The following is a 17014-nucleotide window of genomic DNA, read 5'->3' as shown; positions in this document are numbered from 1 at the left end:
TTCAATAAATATAAGTAAACCTAAGGAAAACTAAGTATAAAGGATATAATTTGGCAATATAGATGTAAAGTAATTAAGAAATTTACCAGCCTTAATCCAAGAGGATATAATATATATGTATATAAAAAAGCTATTATTAAACCCATTTGTCTTACAAAGTGGGGTCGCATAAGTGCGACACCAACATTGAGGTGTTTGATTTAGTTCAATAGAGCGTAGGAATACAAAACCAAAGTGATCACATCGGCTAGTCAGAAAAAAGGAAATTATCAGCGGCAGCCAATGAAAACTGAAACAAAAAGTCGACTGTCTAAAGCGCGGGAAAACGAGAGCGTCAATGTCGCGATCAATGTTAGTCTTGCACTTGACTGATTGTGAGAGTGGTGCGAGTTTATTGGACCAATCACAGAATGAAGTAAAGAGAAACCAATGCAATATTCAGTCACTTTCTACACACAACTGAAAAACTGTTCGATCACATCAACTGACATAATTAAAAGATAGCGCAGATACGTTTGCAAAATTGCAATTGCCTTTAGAAAGCAAATTTCCATCTTTATGAATATCGGGAAAAACACTCAGTTGAAAACTCTCCAATCACATCAACTGAAATAATTAAAACAGAGCAAAGACAAGCTACACTGAATTCTGCAGAACCTAAAGTAGAAATTGCAATTGCTTTTAGAAAGCAAAATTCCTTCTTCATGAATATCCACAAAGCATCTCTATTGTCTCAAAATTCTCCCCTTTTTTAAATATCCATGATAAAATAAGTTAGTAAAATTACAAAATTCAAATTACAACAACGGTAATAATTTACATCGACCCTTCCATACAAGTTGGCTAAATTTATACATGAACATATTTATAATCGCTCGCCGCGTCCCAACTAACTTTTTCTTGATCATCCTCATTTGGCGCTGCGTGGTGAATACCCACTAATTTTTCAATTCGCTTGTTCCTTAAATACGCCAGATAATTATTTTCAGTTCGCGTCATTCTTCCGCATTTTTGTTTTAAATCAGAAGGCAAATCCGATCTTAAAGTGAGACCTTTAGCATACTTGTTGCCATATATTAACTGCATACTTGGTTTTTCTTCAAAACATTTTGTTCTAAGTTCTTGTTTCATCCGACGAAAGTTCGCTAGGTCGTCGTGAAAGCCTTTTCCTTCTTTTTCTATTCTCCACCAAAGAGTTTGGTTGAAGTGTTCGTAGAGCAACATGTCGGCTTTGTTCCACCGTTTAATGTTCTCTATTGTATCATCTGACAGTTCAGCGGCTTTATCCTTGTCTAGCCGTTCATTGGTTTTTACAAAAAGTATTTCTTCCAATTCCCAGCAAAGTAATCGCTTCATAAGAACCACAGATTCATCGAAATAGTCTGCAATTAAAACCAAATCAAACTCCTTTTCCAGGAATTCAATGTACTCTTTAATGGCTTTGGCATCCTGATAAAACTTGAAATCCAAACCCAGATCAAACATTTGTGGATTTCTGGCTAAAGTTGATTTTCTTATGTCGCTGAAACTAATTCCATTCCTTAGAAACGCTTTCAATGATTCTGTTGAGTTTCCCCCAAAACCAAACTTTCTCCCGATTTCCATGTAGTTAAAAGCTGACTCGAACTGTTTGACGGGGTTTCTAACGATCGTCACGTATTTGCTGGCGTCTGTAGGAAACAAATGGTTCATAGCTCTCTTATTAAATCTTGTGTGACTGCAAAGAAAATTCGGCCGAGTTCCATCGAAAGCAAGAGCTTGTCCAATTCGGAATCGCGTCGGCCATCCAATCAGCGTGTCCGAGCCAAGAACAAAGGAAAGATTGCGAGAATCGCCATAACGAAAGAAAATGTTCGCCAATGTGCTTGAACCTGCTTTGTGTGTCTTGAGAAAAAGAACGTGTTGTTCTGGGGGACAATTGGTGGTTGCTTCTATCCCTGATTCTTCTGAAAAAAAAAAAACAATTAGTTTTTTAGAAGTTTTGGTGGGTGTAAGTCTCACTAAGTATTTTTTGGTACTGTGCTGTATTTCATGAGCTTGCAATTGAGTTCAACTTGCAACTTACGTAAGGGGCTTCACTAAAAGGCAGTCTTATTAAAAGGACCACAAGTTTTTGTGTCCGTGGCCATGCTAGTTTCAAATAGCAACATTAAAAGGCTAATTATTTAGCACATTTAAAGACAGTTTTTGAAGCACAAGGATGGCAGAAAGTAAATTATAACAATACTCTCAATGACTGAGATTAAAATCAAACGGTTTCTGGAGCATACTTCCGTTGTCACCCCTCCCCCCCCCCCCATGGCGTGTTCACAGGTTTCTGTGACAATGTGTCAGTTCCACAGTAATCCAGGTAGAGACCAAGCCTGGATCCTCTGCTCTTGTGTCTTACATATTAATCTTAAGTCATCGCTTGACCTTAACCACTCAACTCCCACAAGTGATTACTGAACACGTAACTTCTTCCTATAATATCCATACATCTTCCAGGAAACAGGTAATGAGAACACTTAAACTAATCGAGTACAAGTTGTGATCTTGATCTAACACCAAAATCTTATGACTAACTTACTAGGAACTGTGCAGCAGTTAGAGGGGAGAATTCACCATCAAAAATAAGTGCCAAAGGGTTCATCATAAAGTAACAATAATACTAACTTTTATTTTAAGAGGGTGACACCAATTACTTTAAAGCATTCTCCCTAGTGGCCCCCTAAAACACCCACCCCCCCCCCCACCCCAGGGGAGGATATCCATCACACAGTAATCTCGTGTGTGGGTAATTAACGTCTCCTACCCCTAACCCTGCAGGAGACGGTACCTCCATTTATTCGTCCCTATCCGAGAAGAATAGAATATCTAAGCATTTCTTGATGTTATAGAAAGGTAGCAAATTCTTCTCAATTATTTTAAGACCCTGAGTGTTGGTCCAGCTGGGGCTCGAACCCTCGACCTCCCGCACAACAGTCCAGCGCTCTATCCATTGAGCTAACTGGGAGGTGGTGTGAAAAGTGAAAACAAAGTGAAAACAATCAAATTTGCAAAGCTTTACAAAAACTTTAAGCAACATAGTCATAACAAAATAAAGATTAAACAGTTGGTTTATTAATAAAATTCAGTTGGTGTACAGCTCTTTGAGTCTTTACAATCTTACCTGGTACATGTCTTTGCACTGACGGAATTAAATGCACTTGAATAACTGCTGTAATTATTAACACAACTGAGAGGGCGATAATCAATATCTGTGTACAAAATAAAAAGGTGAAAATTTAGTCTCGTATATGCATGATCAACCCCTGTCCATGGTCACAGGGACTACTTGTATCTCTAACAACCCATGAATAGGATTACCAGTCCATTTCAAGGTTACCCACAGCATTTCACTAGGCTTTGCTGACCATCCATCAATACTCACTTGTACTCAGTTCCTACCTCTCTTGTACAAGTTGATACAGTGCACAAATAATATAGCATTCTAATACTAACTTCCAAGCACAAGGGCTAAACTAAAGATTATTTGCCCAAAGGTCATGGCAGTAGGGACCAAGTGTAGTGACAATCACTGTCACAATTAGTTGACAAATCATATTTGAAGAGTTCTATATATGTGAAGTTTATAATAGTCCTGTTTCTACCACACTCCTAATCCTTAATAGACCCCCTTCCCACATTCAATGTTGGCTGAAAGTTCATGGAATCACAATACAACATTGTTTTGGAAGGGAGGGGGGATTGGGTCAACTAAACAAGGGAAAAAGAAATAAAATTGAAGTAATAGGGGGTTGAAAAGATCAATGTGTCAACAATTTTGTTACCAAATAAAATTCTATACTAAAACAACTGAGAGTCATTATTCCTAGCTGCTGCTCAAGCAAGCCAGGTTTAAGGAAGTAGTTGAATATAGGTCACTTGGACTTAACTTGTTTACTTTCAATTTGCAGCCCTTTAAGAACAAAAATAAATGGCTTATGACCTTTTCTGGGGAAACACTCTGTACAGCAAAATCCAATGACATAGGAACAAATCAGAATGCATGGATTTACCTCAAGACTACTATGTCATGTAATCCAGTAGCAGTGGTTGATTTGCAATTCAATGTAAAGACATTCTTTGAGATGGGGGGAATTCTAAAGAAAGAAGACTGGGATTGTAAGTGAACAAAAGGGAACATTTTCATAGAGAGGGGGAATGGTCAAGAGACCCTAATGAATTCCTGCATTTAGATTACCACTTAGAAAGAGGCAAATGAAATTCAAGACTCTTGCTCAAAAACAATTTAACACATGCCTGTTTTGAACTGAAAATTTTGATCCTAATAAAAAGGATTTCTACAGTGCCGCATCGATAGGCTCGTGGTGCTTTACAACTGAATATTTCACACTGAAAATTTGTAGATTACAAATTACATCTGATTCAATAATAAAACACAAATATATAAAAGAATAAGTTCAAAATTTGTATCTAAAAATTAAGATTAAAATTAAAAGTAAGGATTAAAAATTAAAATTCTCATTGCAATATTTAGGCTCCTGGGTTCAAATGCAAACAATAAGGCTAATGTCTCTTGCGATGCATCATATACCTTCATTTATGAAACACCAATGAAATACAAGGTGACCTTTTGCGCAAAAATACATCTTCACGAGTGAAAAAATCATGTTACCTTCAATGTGACAAGATCACCATTGTTAAGCTTAAAAAACAAATTGCCCCTTTTGCAGTGATCCCTTTCACAGCAGCCCCTTTGACAAAGTAATGTTTTGATCACTTTGAAACTTCAACATCCCCCCCCCCCCATGATAACCCCTGGTATTTGAACTTTTAAAGATGGGTTTGGTCACATCACAGTTCCCCCCACACCCAAACTGTGTTAATATGTCCAACTTAAGAACCAAATTTCGGGGTCAGTTTTTTGTTGAAGGAAAAAAACACCTCCATACTAAAAGATAAAAAAATTGATGTATTCTGCTGGAATAACTTGATATGTTGCCAAACTCATTGCTCAACAAAAAAAAAAAAAAAAAAATAAGAAGACGACCTTGCATGAGCCCCACATTGTTCGAAGTTTTTTTTTTTTTTGGTACTGTTTGCAAAAAAGAGAGAATTGTAAAGAGAATCTCCCTGAGAAGTGGGATGTATGCATCAGTTAGTTCATTACTTTATCAAGAACAAAAAAAGAGAGAGGAATCCTCTCAAATGTGAATATAGGAAAACACTATAAAGTAACTATAACATAGTTAAAAAAAGGGCTACAATACACCATTGCAAAGGTACCCATTAAGTTGTTATGTTAGTGGCTATCTCAACATCTACAGTGTAGCTGTAAAGTCGGTGTATCAGTGGGTATCTCAAGGTCTACAATATAACACAAAAGTAGCTTGTAAGTGACATTATGTTAGCTAGCTAGTGCCTACCTCCACCTTGGTAATATATATTTTAAAGTTAACATTCTTAGAGACTTACTGACAGAAAGACAATTGAAATTTTATATATATTAAGGCCACCAAAACAACAAGATTTTTTATTATCATAATTCCCATCAGTGGTGATGGACAAAACACAGACTGCAGTCCAATCACTACCCTAATGGAGTACACTAAAATGGACCAAGCTATAACCAAAACAAACATTTTAAGTCCTGCCTTTTAAATATTCTCACAACAAATAAAGTCAAGAAACAATGCAAAAAAAGATGACTATTCAAAAAGTATCACAAAAATTCAGGTCTGTGTGATGTTTTTTGCCTAGATATTCAAAGAAATGTTTTGCCCAAATCTATACGGCTTTTCATGTTTGTGCACGGCCCTCTGATGGGGGGCACAAGTATGGTGGCTAGAAGCTAACAAAAACATATGTCATATGTACATAGCCTTTAATCTTCTTCTGAAGGACTGTTCAGATTGCAAAATCTCAGCAGATAAGTCACTTTTTTAAACCTACATGACAGGGTTCTTAGCTGCCATTTAAATACCGTGTCACACAAAACCTTAGAAATTCAAACTTGCTATATCACAAGAGAAAAAACCCTCTCAGACTGAACATTTGTAAAAAGATAAGTATTCACCTTCTTTAACAACTACCCAAACTAAAATCTCGAAAGGATTGATAATTCCTGATTTTTTAATCTTTATGACCTCACAATCAAGAATAGCTCCAAGTCATGTTACTTCCCTCACTATCAGTGATGTAGTAAGGCAAAATATCAATAATACTCATTGTTTCATGCATCACTATTGTAGATTGAAGCACCCTGATATTTGCCATCTGCATCAGACATTCATCACAGTCAGCCATTTTTAGTATTTTACAGCACACTTAGCAGGGTAATCAAAAGTGAACACAACAATTAAGCAATAGCGCACATTTTTCTGGGCTCTGTAATGGAATAAAGTCTCACTGGAAGTTGGTAAAACACAAAGGAAAGGAATCACAAACTGAAAGCAAGGCAAGTGATCATATAAAATGCTCTCTGAACAGTTTTACTACATTTGGACATTTACAATATGGTTTACTACATTTACAAAGGCTTCTAAGGTTAACAGTGCATCCACAACAGCACCAGGCAGTCGTGCCACATGCCCTTTCTCTGATTTCTATGAAACTTTGCCTGTTCAAAGGGTCTACCCCAAAACTGAAACACAAACTGGCTTCTGTTTTCCTGGAGGAGATACACCACCACAGGTTTTTCTAGGTTTTCAGCAAGGAAATTGCTTCAAAAGGTGAAATGTGTGAAGCCCCCACTTTAATAATATTTAACCAGTTACTCTGGGGATGGGCATACATCTGTACATATCGGTACATCCCTTGTAAATGCATTCTTAGAGTCACAATTACATGACAGGTGTAGTTGAGGGAAGCTTGTCACAGTTGCAGATTTCAAAAGGCATCAAAAAGAGGGCAGTGCCCAAAAATGTTTTTGATGGTTTTCAGAGATGAAATAATGGAATATTGAGGGGCACTAAACTTAGAGTTGCAGCTTTCTGGCAAAGAGAAATACTTGACCTCAAATTTTTCAAATATTTAAAAGAATCATACATACGTATGATGCATGATCCTTCGCAGTAGATTGCTACTGGTATAAGCATGGTTTTTGTGGTATTGAAAAGAACTAGAGGTTGTTTTAATGGCAAAGAGGGTAGTTTTGCAGAATATTTGTCTCACATGCAAAACAGAAAACTTGCTGCATCCCATGTATTTATGAGTACCCTGTTTCACAGGAGAAAGATGATCCAAGAGTATATTTTCTAATTAACATTCAACTCATAATTGAAAGGTAACAAATAATAATATTTAGATACTAGTGTATCTAAAAGATAGTAATGCTGTGGCACACTTTGCTGAAAACAGATATTGATATAATTTATGCAGTGCCTCATCTTCCTGCGTGTTTGGGACTAGCTCAAAAGCATCATGGTTCCCCTCTCCTCTACGCTCCAACAATTATTACCTGTTTCTTTTCATTTTGCCTGTTAATTGCAAATAATTTTTTTATTTTATTGCAATTCAACTTTTTGAGACTTCCGTTTTAGGATATTCCATCATTCTGTATCTTAAGATCTTCCACCTATCTGCCGATCCACCGTTAAATCATCCTGATGAATAACTCAAGGTATACCAGCTTCACAAATTAAGCGGTCCTTTTTGGCAAAAGTCGTTCATTCAAACAGTAAAATGCTCCCCTTTCAAAGAATAAAGTTTCCTCAAACCTTATTTGATGTGCAGATCACATCTATTGAGACATTTCTGAGAGGAAAACTTTTGATTTCAATTATTGCGTCGGTGGATGCCACCATGAAATTGTCTCGATATGTTATTGATGTTCTGTAATGTCACGTAAGGCAAGAACCGAAACGATTATATCGACACATCTACACAATTTTCTGATTTAAACGGTAAAATGCTCTTTCTTCAGAGATAAAAATTCTCCCCCAAGTTTCATGATATACTGATCACACCCATTAAATTATTTCTGCAAGGAAAACTTGTGTTAAATCGCGCACATTCCTGAAATGATTGTGAGATGTTTATCACTTTCTTCTGTCTTCCATACTGTCATAGCAACCGAGAACTGAGAACATTGTGTGCTAGTATCTACAATCCGAAAAAACATAAATGAACAGAAGGAGAGAGCTAAGCTTTGTATCGAGTGCGAATGACAAACTGGAAAAAAAAAAGGAAAAAAAAAAGCAGCATCGGAAAACATCAGGTCAAAATGCTGGGTCGGGGTCGAAATTTTACTGTTGCACTCGCTAAAGCACTTACAGATCTCGACAACATAATTATAAATTTGCCTCTTACAGGAGGCATTAGCCACATTATATATATCCTCCATCTAAATATTCTAGAACTCACCAGAAATAGCTTCATTCCTTTAATCATTTTGCGGCAAAATCAAACTAAAAAAAGGGAAAGGAATCGAACAATCAGTCCCTTCTCATTAGTGCACAGGCAGCCCAAGCTCACTTCTAGAAAAGCGGACGTGACTCTTACCGTGTTGCGTTACGTTTTATATTTATAAAGGTTTGTATGGGATGTTATCGGTTTGCCTTAAAAGAGAGAAAAAAATGTCTTGTTTTGAAATAAAATGGGCTTACCTTAGTGCCTTGTTTTCTTTGTTGATTCCGAGCGTCTCAGGCCATTTTGAAGCGTTTTCGGCGAGTTAGCGCAATGTTGGTGTTCAACTGATTGGTCGATCAAAACGATGCGGTGTTGACAAAACCTCTCGAGGGGAGCTAACCGGTTTGTTTTTGGACTACAGGCCGCTGGCTACCCTCGCCGGGCTTATTTTTTTTACCCAACATACTGTGCGATCGGCGAACGGACCGCGATCGTTTCAAGCAGCCAAATTCGAAATTGGAAAGCCGATCGATCTGGAGATAAATGTATCGCTAGTGAAAGATCTGTGGGAGGAAATGTGAATCGAGTGAATGGAAAATGGAACTGCAACATCTCTGCTTTGATTTTCTGGAGGAATCGAGACTGGTGGTAATTTTTTGGCGGAATTATTCGCTTCGGGCGACGGACGCTTCTAAAATAGGTTTCCGGCCTTGTCTTTCTTTTAGCAGTTGAACACCAACATAGCGCTAACTCGCCGAAAACGCTTCAAAATGGCCTGAGACGCTCGGAATCAACAAAGAAAACAACAAGGCAATAAGGTAAGCCCATTTTATTTCAAAACAAGACATTTTTCTCTCTCTTTTAAGGCAAACCGATAACATCCCATACAAACCTTTATAAATATAAAACGTTGCACAACACGGTAAGAGTCACGTCCGCTTTTCCAGTAGTGAGCTTGGGCTGCCTGTGTCTCAAATGTACTAAATGCGCAGCAGTTAGAAATTTCCACCAAAAGTGCCCCTGAAAACTTAATACAAAGCAATTGAGTATTTTCGGTGTTGGTTTAGAAACGCGATGCAAGGAATTGTGTTGGTTTTTCGGTGGTCAAGGTTGGAGATACCATACTAAAGAGCACATTTAAACTCGCAGTAGAAAGCTTGGTTTCATTAAAACAGTTGTAATGGAGCATTGCCTTCGAGACCACTGTGGTGTAAGGGTAACCTATGCCAGAACAGCTTCAAGTTCAGTAAATATAGAGGGAAACAAGAAAGCCTCAAGTAAACCTACTGAGAAAATTCGATGTTTGTTTAAATATGCCAAGTGATTCTACAATTATTTTGGATTTTGGTGGACAAATTTATCGAGTTTATCGAACCACAAAAGCGTATACATTTCTAACTGTGTGGAATTTCGAAGTGCTGACCACCGAGAGATATCAACGAATGCACAAGCTGGGAGAATTTGTCCAATGAACAAAAAATCAATTTTTGGAATCACTTGACATTTCTAAGCCAATATCTGATATTTTTAAGAAGTTTGAAAGAACCTTTCATTTGAAGTTCTGTGAAAATTTCTTACTGCTGGGCATTTAGTCTACTCATGACATGTCGAGCCTGCGCCGCAGACACTCAGCTCAGCCACAGGGCTTGCTGAAATCTTCAAGCAGTGAGTGAGAATCAAAGCAATAAAAAGCGATAAAGAGGTTACCTTTCTAAAGAAACTGGTAACAACGTTATTTTGGTTTCATCAACTAAGTTAATAATGTAAGCCACCATGAAGAGTTTCAAAGCTGATGTTTCGAGCGTTACTTCTTCAGAGTGAATAGGGAGATAACAAAACATGGAGCCCTACTCCATGGAGTACCCTATGGAGTACCTGGATGGAGTACTCCTAACAATCATGTATTAGTCAAATAAAATACTTTATGAACATGGAGAATCAGTTAGATGTACATATCCTGATAAACTGCTGCCCAGTTAGCCCAATGGATAGTGCGCTGGACTGTTGTGCGGGAGGTTGGGGGTTTGAGCCCTGGCTGGACCAACACTCAAGGTCTTAAAATAATTGAGAAGAATATGCTACCTTTCTATAACATCAAGAAATGGTTAGATATTCTAGTCTTCTTGGATTGGGACGAATAAATGGAGGTCCCGTCTCCTGCAGGGTTAGGGGTAGGAGACGTTAATTTCCCACGCACAAGATTACTGTGTGATGGATGTCCTCCCCTGGGGTGGGATGGATGTCCTCCCCTGGGGTGGGATGGGTGGGTACAAAAGGGGTTAGGTTTCAATTGGGACGAAAGTTCTGTTCCTTACTCCTGCCATTCCCATGGCGAATGAATTAAATTCAAATAAACTCAAATTCAAATATATTTTGAGCTTGTAAGCTCTCCGATTGTCGTAGTTCAATGTGGTACACGAATTGACCACAATCTTGAAATTAACATTAAACTGCTGAACACTTCCAACAGAAAGCTTTACTGTAGGTAGCATCCATGAATGTTATCGTTAATAGGCCAACTATCGTCTATTTTCATATTATCTTCAAGAGGCTAAAAGGACAGACAACCTTCATTCTGCAATGGGTTTTATGTCTTCCAAAATACCTGTCTATGTGTGGCATCTGTATAAGAAGTGTGGCTCTCCATCTAATAATAACACATGATGGCCTCATGGGTTTCTTAATTGTGCGAAACGATGAGGATACAAGCTTACATTTGTAGGTTGAGACTTAAAAAGGTCATCCCTATCTTTAAACTGAGCTTCTCCTCACCCATCTATTTGTAGCGCAATAAAACTGAGGTATGTAAACAATCCAAAAAAAAAAAAACGGATCGGCAAATAAATTCGACTGGGGTTGTTGATCTGGGAAATGCAGTAAGCTTAAATATTTTACCTCGTGCAGAAATCGAAACAGTGGGTTTTGTTCATCACATGCAGTTGTTTGTCTTCTCGTCAAAGGACTCATTACACAGCGGTAAAACCAAAATGGAGGAACCAGTAAGACTGAGAGCCGTAGTCACCTGTCCCCAAAAAAACTGGACTGTATCGAACTGTGACATTCGGAGAGCTGGTAAGCTCAATATATTTTAGGATATGTACATCTACACGATTCCCCACGTTCATAAAATATTTTACTTGACCACTACATGATTTTTAGGGGTACTCCATTAAGGTACTCCATAGGGTACTCCATGGAGTAGGGCTCCGCGTTTTATCATCTCCCGAGTGAATCAGTAAAATGTGACAAGAAGAGCAGATCAACAAAATTAAACTGTTGAAGTCATTAGCAGAACTTAGACTGTATGTGCACGGAATTTTAAAACGTAGCCTTTTTCAATGGTAGCATTTCCGGTCTATAATGATCATTGTGCGGTTTGACGGCAAATGATTTCGCATGCATTTCTAGAATTAAGAACAAAGAATTCATTATCCCAAATAGACGTTACCATCGAAAAAGAGGAGAAAGGAGAAAGAGTGCGTAAAAAGGAGGCTGTTTACTCGCCACAGAGCACTCACAATTTAACAAATTAACATAATCATGTCGGCTTACATGTGAAGCTCGACGAATCGTGCTAAATGCCGCGTGCGTGATCATGTTGTTCGTCCAGTGGAACAAAGAGATTGATATTCGATTTTGCTTACCAGAAAAGAAGCTTGGTGTAGTGACAGAAACAAACTGTTTTTCCTCCTTACACAACCTCGGCGAAATACAACCTGACACAGTTTAATATTGGGCTATCCTGGCCGCTCATAGATAAAGCGTTCATGCCCTAACTATGCTAATACATATTAATACTAAGTATTATAATATTCATGTATGTTGCACGATATGTCCTATGTATCCTTGTTCTACCAGTTACCTTTGTTATACCTCATTAACCCCCATATACCTTTGATTAACCAAGTTCTACCGCGTTAACCCTCATCTACCCTAGGCAACCCATTTTCTACCACGTTTACCCCCATCTACCCTTCGTTAGCCGTGATCCACCACGTAACCCTCATTTACCCAAGGTAATCCACGTTCTACCACGTTTACCCCCATCTACCCAAGGTAACCCATGTTCTACCACGTTTACCCCCATCTACCCTTCGTTAGCCGTGTTCTACCACGTAACCCTCATTTACCCAAGGTAATCCATGTTCTACCACGTTTACCCCCATCTACCCCAGATAACTCATGTTTTTACCCGTTTACCCCCATCTACCCTTAGTTAGCCATGTTTTACCACGTTCACTCTCATCTACCCTAGGTAACCGATGTTTTACCAACTTCATCCTCATCTACCCTAGGTAACCCATGTTCTACCAGGTTTACTCCATCAACCCTAGGTTACCCTTTTTCTGCCACGTTTATCCGCATCCAACCGGCAGTCTAAATCCCACAGAGATCAACGAACGCTTTTCATTCCACTAATTTATTCGTGTTTTTCTCGTTGCCATGTTCCCACCACTAACGTAGCTCCATTTTCTGCCTTTAAAAGCACACAACCCACAATTCCTCTATTCGCTCCGACGAAGGGCTAACGCTCGAAACGTCAGCTTTTGTAATCGTTACGGTGGCCAATTTACCATTTCAACTTTGTTGATATATCCAAATTATTTCGTTACTCCCGCCGACGCAGCCCCAAACAGTTTCTTTCGAAACTATCAGCCTTTACCCTAGGTAAGCCATGTTCTACCACGTTCACGCTCATCTACCCAAGGTAACCCACGTTCTACCACGTTTACCCCCATCTACCCTAGGTTAGCCATGCTCTACCACGTTCACCCTTATCTACCCAAGGTAATCCATGTTCTAACACGTTTACCCCCATCTACCCTAGGTTAGCCATGTTCTACCACGTCTACCCCCATCTACCCTTGGTTAGCCATATTTTACCACGTTTACCCCTATCTACCCTAGGTTAGCCATGTTCTACGACGTTCATCCTCACCTACCCTAGGTAACCCATGTTGTACCACGTTTACCCCCATCTACCCTTGGTTAGCAATGTTCTAGTACTTTCACCCTCATCTACCCTAGGTAACCCATGTTCTACCCCGTTTACCCCCATCTACCCTTGGTTAGCAATGTTCTAGTCCTTTCACCCTCATCTACCCTAGGTAACCCATGTTCTACCACGTTTACCTCCATCTACTTTAGGTAACCCATGTTCTTCTCCGTTTACCCCATCTACCCTTAGTTAGCCATGTTCTACCACGTTCACCCTCATCTAGCCTAGGTAACGCATGTTCTACCCTGTTTACCCTCATCTACCCTTGGTTAGCCATGTTCTAACACGTCAACCCCCATCTACCCAAGGTAACCCATGTTCTACCACGTTTATCCTTATCTACCCTTGGTTAGCCATTTTTCACCATGTTCACTCTTATCTACCCTAGGTAATCCATGTTCTACCTGGTTAACCCCTATCTACCCTTGGTAACCCGCGTTCTGCCACGTTTACCCTCATGGGAAACGAGAGAGTTCACCGAAGCTTAAAAAGATCTCTGCTATGTGGGACATCTGTTGTTGGTCCTGAACTTGCAGTTGCTATATTAACAGTCCTTTTTCATTACCTGAACACGAAAAGAAAAGGAGAAAAGCATTTCAAAAACTATCACGTGGTTCCAGATGTCGCACTAGAAAACGACCAGGCAGCAAATGAGAGAATCGCCAACAGAAATGATAACAATTTGTTAAATTATTTAATGAACATTGATGTAACTGCCAAGAGGACAGCGAAGTTATCAATTGAAAGTTATCAATTGATCGCAGGGGTTGATCCCTCTACACTGAACGAGGAAACGGAACTCTTTAGAGAGCGTGGGACGTTTAGCTGTAATCTCGGCGACCTTGTTGTGAGAGTTTGTGCGGACCTGCTTCAAATCCCAGCGGTTGTAATAACATAATTGGCGTCTTTTCCCTATACAAGTTTTGTCCCAGATTGTTTTATAGCGACATCCCCACTATACCTTGCATTTGATGCAACAGCGGAGTTCCTGTCGACGATAGGAACTCTGGTCCTTTCAGCCTTTGTGGTTCGGGTGACACTTTGTTGTCCCTTAGCAAAGCCGACTTCCTTATGGAGATGCTTGTTTTCACGCGTGAAATATTAAGAGTTGACAGTCCGGTTTCAAACATCATTTATGCCAACAAAGTGTGAAAGAAAATTCTTCCTTCTTTACCACGTACAACCCTTCTTTGCCAAATTTTAAAAACATCTTAATGAGAAAGCACTTGTTCCGCAAAAGCAAAAATTACTTGAAATTTGTTCGCAGTAATGTCTGTAACAGCCAAGAAAGTAACAGTAACAGCCAAGCTTATAAGATACAAGATTATAAATTCGAATTACCCTTCACGCGCGATGAATGATTAAAGAACAAAGAAGAGCAGCTGACGAGCGGCATTAAGAAGAGAAAATGGCGACAATCGATCATCGATCTTTTTTTTTTTAAAGGGTAGTCCATATGGGTAGGCCATTTAGGTATTCCATGAAGGGTAGTCCATGGACTCGGGGTCAGCGAAATGTACACACCCGCAAATATTTCACACTGCGCATGTTCCGCCGCTATTTCGTATTCGATTTCTCGGCATGGCACAAACAATATGGCATTCTAATAATAACTTCCAAGCACAAGAGCTGTACAGAAGATTATTTGCCCAAAGGTCATGGCAGTAGGGACCAAGTGCAGTGACAATCTTCAATCATGATTGTTGACACATCATGTTTGAAGAGTTCTGTTTATGTGAAATTTATATACAGTCCTATTTCTACCAGACTCTTAATCATTAACAAACCCCCTTCCCGCATTAAATGTTAGCTAAGAGTTCATGGAATCACAATTCAACATTGTTTTGGAGGGGAGGGGGGATTGGTTTGATTAAACAAGGGTAAAAGAAATAAAATGGAAGTAGTAGGAGGTTGAAAAGATCAATGTATCAACAATTTTGTTACCAAATAAATTCTGTACTAAATCGACTGAGAGTCATTATTCCTAACAGCAGCTCAAACAAGCCAGGTTAGTAAGTAGTTGAATATAGGTCACTTGGACTTAACTTGTTTACTTTCAGTTTGCAACCCTCTGAGAACAAAAATAAACAGTATGATGCACGATCCTCGCAGTAGAGAACGCTATTTATGCAATAGCGAAAATCGGACCTGAAAAAAAATATATGAACTTCATATACTCATTGTAACCAAAAATAAACAGCTTATGACCATTTCTGGGGAAACACTCTGGAAAGCAAGAGACCCTAATGATTTCCTGCATTTACACTACTGCTTAGAAAGAGGTAAAATAAAATCTAAGACTCTTACTTAAAAGCAATATAACACATGCCCTGGTTTGAACTGGAAAGTTTGATCCTAATAATAAGGATTTCTGTAGTGCTGTATCCATAGGCTCATGGTGCTTTACAACTGAATATCACAGACTGAAAATTTGTAGATTAAAAGTTATAGCAATAGTAAAACACAAATATATAATAGAATATAGAATATAGTTATATAGCTCTTTGGCATACGAAGCTTTGCTTTCATGTCCAAATTGAGCACTCTACCTAGGATGAGTCATTGCTGTTGCAATTGCGCACGCTCACTAGTTTATTCTAGTTTGAGCACTCTGGCATGGCTTAGACGATACCACAAATGTTGGGTCGTTTGGGGTGACCCTCCCGGTTCTCCCCCAGCCCAGCATCAGCACTGCACTGATGAGGCCCAGAAGGCCGAAACAGTACTGTCTGCAGTTTAATAGAACAAGTTAAAAGCCCATATCTAAAAATTAAGATTAAAATTAAAATTCTTGTCGTAATACTTAGACTCCTGGGTTCAAATGCAAAAAGTAAGGTTAATGTTTCCTGCAATGCATCATACACCTTCATTTATGCAACACCAATGAAATACCAGGAGACCTTTTTGCACAAAAATACGTCTTGACAAGTGAAAACATCATGTTATTTTCCATGTGACAAGATCACCATTTTTAAGCTTACAAAACAAGCAGCAGCCCCTTCGACAAAGTAATGTGTTGATCTCTTTGATGGAAAAACTTGATATGTTGCCAAACTTACTGCTCAACACAGAACAAAAATAAGCAGAAGACCATGTGTGAGCCCTGCATTGTTCTAAGTTTTGTTTTGTACTGTTTGCAAAATGAGAGAGTTTTAGAAAGAATCTCCCTGAGGAGTTGGGTGAATGCCTCAGTTAGTTCATTATTTTATCAGAACAAAGAGAGAGAAATCTCTCTGAGGAATCCTCTCAATTGTGAATATAGGAAAACACTAATAATTGATCCTAAATATTTCAAGTTAAATGGTTTGGTATCAGTGCTTCTATATTAAATAGAACAATACATGGCCGCTAGGAGATACGACTCCTCTCAATTGTTCAAAATATTCACGAATGGGGCATAGAGTGAACTATTTTTTTTTTTTTTTACATAAGAATAGAAATTTTGAATCCTCAAACAGCTATATAAAGTTCTATTTGTTTTATAGAAATAATCCTGTTTCTCAGTAGGGAATCAAATGTACCATGTGCAGATGTCAATGTTGTCACCCTCGGGTATACTAACAACCAGCCTTCCATTATTGTGACTTTATACTACCTTGAAGTCATTGTATCAGTGGCTATAATCTGAGAGCCTCCCATTATGCAAATGCTGCTGTCAATGAATTGTGTTAGTGACTATCT

The 17014-nt window shown here is 38.7% G+C and overlaps 1 protein-coding gene and 1 long non-coding RNA gene across 4 annotated transcripts; one reads left to right on the top strand and one right to left on the bottom strand.

Moving 5' to 3' along the window:
• Positions 1-369: 369 nt before the first annotated feature.
• LOC148716071 (galactosylceramide sulfotransferase-like) lies at positions 370-12114 on the bottom strand. 3 transcript variants are annotated; one of them, XM_088745482.1, is made up of 5 exons: positions 11979-12111; positions 11230-11356; positions 8350-8393; positions 3152-3239; positions 370-1946 (listed from the first exon to the last, which is right to left on the bottom strand). In XM_088745482.1, the coding sequence occupies exons 3-5, from the start codon at positions 8374-8376 to the stop codon at positions 850-852; spliced, it is 1212 nt and encodes a 403-aa protein (XP_088601608.1). In that variant the 5' UTR covers positions 8377-8393; positions 11230-11356; positions 11979-12111; the 3' UTR covers positions 370-849. The 3 variants fall into 3 exon arrangements, with proteins under 3 accessions (XP_088601608.1, XP_088601607.1, XP_088601609.1); XM_088745481.1 differs by lacking the exon at positions 11230-11356 and having other exon boundaries at positions 11979-12114; XM_088745483.1 differs by lacking the exon at positions 11230-11356 and having other exon boundaries at positions 370-1943; positions 11979-12114.
• LOC148716070 (uncharacterized) lies at positions 8840-15298 on the top strand. Its single transcript, XR_015995489.1, has 2 exons — positions 8840-9152; positions 13722-15298. It is a non-coding gene; the product is annotated as an uncharacterized LOC148716070 (long non-coding RNA).
• The last annotated feature ends 1716 nt before the right edge of the window (positions 15299-17014 follow it).

This window comes from Stylophora pistillata, chromosome 14 (assembly GCF_964205215.1).
Source record: "Stylophora pistillata chromosome 14, jaStyPist1.2, whole genome shotgun sequence".
In the NCBI taxonomy this organism is placed as follows: Eukaryota; Metazoa; Cnidaria; class Anthozoa; order Scleractinia; family Pocilloporidae; genus Stylophora; species Stylophora pistillata.
Note: the sequence above shows the minus strand (reverse complement) of the source record. Positions and strands in the feature narration are given on the sequence as shown.

Excerpts from the sequence above, each read along its gene's own strand:
- LOC148716071 (XM_088745481.1), bottom strand. The coding sequence starts at position 8,376 with ATGATTAAAGGAATGAAGCTATTTCTG. Across the intron at positions 3,240-8,349 it reads AAGGAATGAAGCTATTTCTG|ATATTGATTATCGCCCTCTC; the intron begins GTGAGTTCTAGA and ends TTTTGTACACAG. Across the intron at positions 1,947-3,151 it reads AGTGCAAAGACATGTACCAG|AAGAATCAGGGATAGAAGCA; the intron begins GTAAGATTGTAA and ends TTTTTTTTTCAG.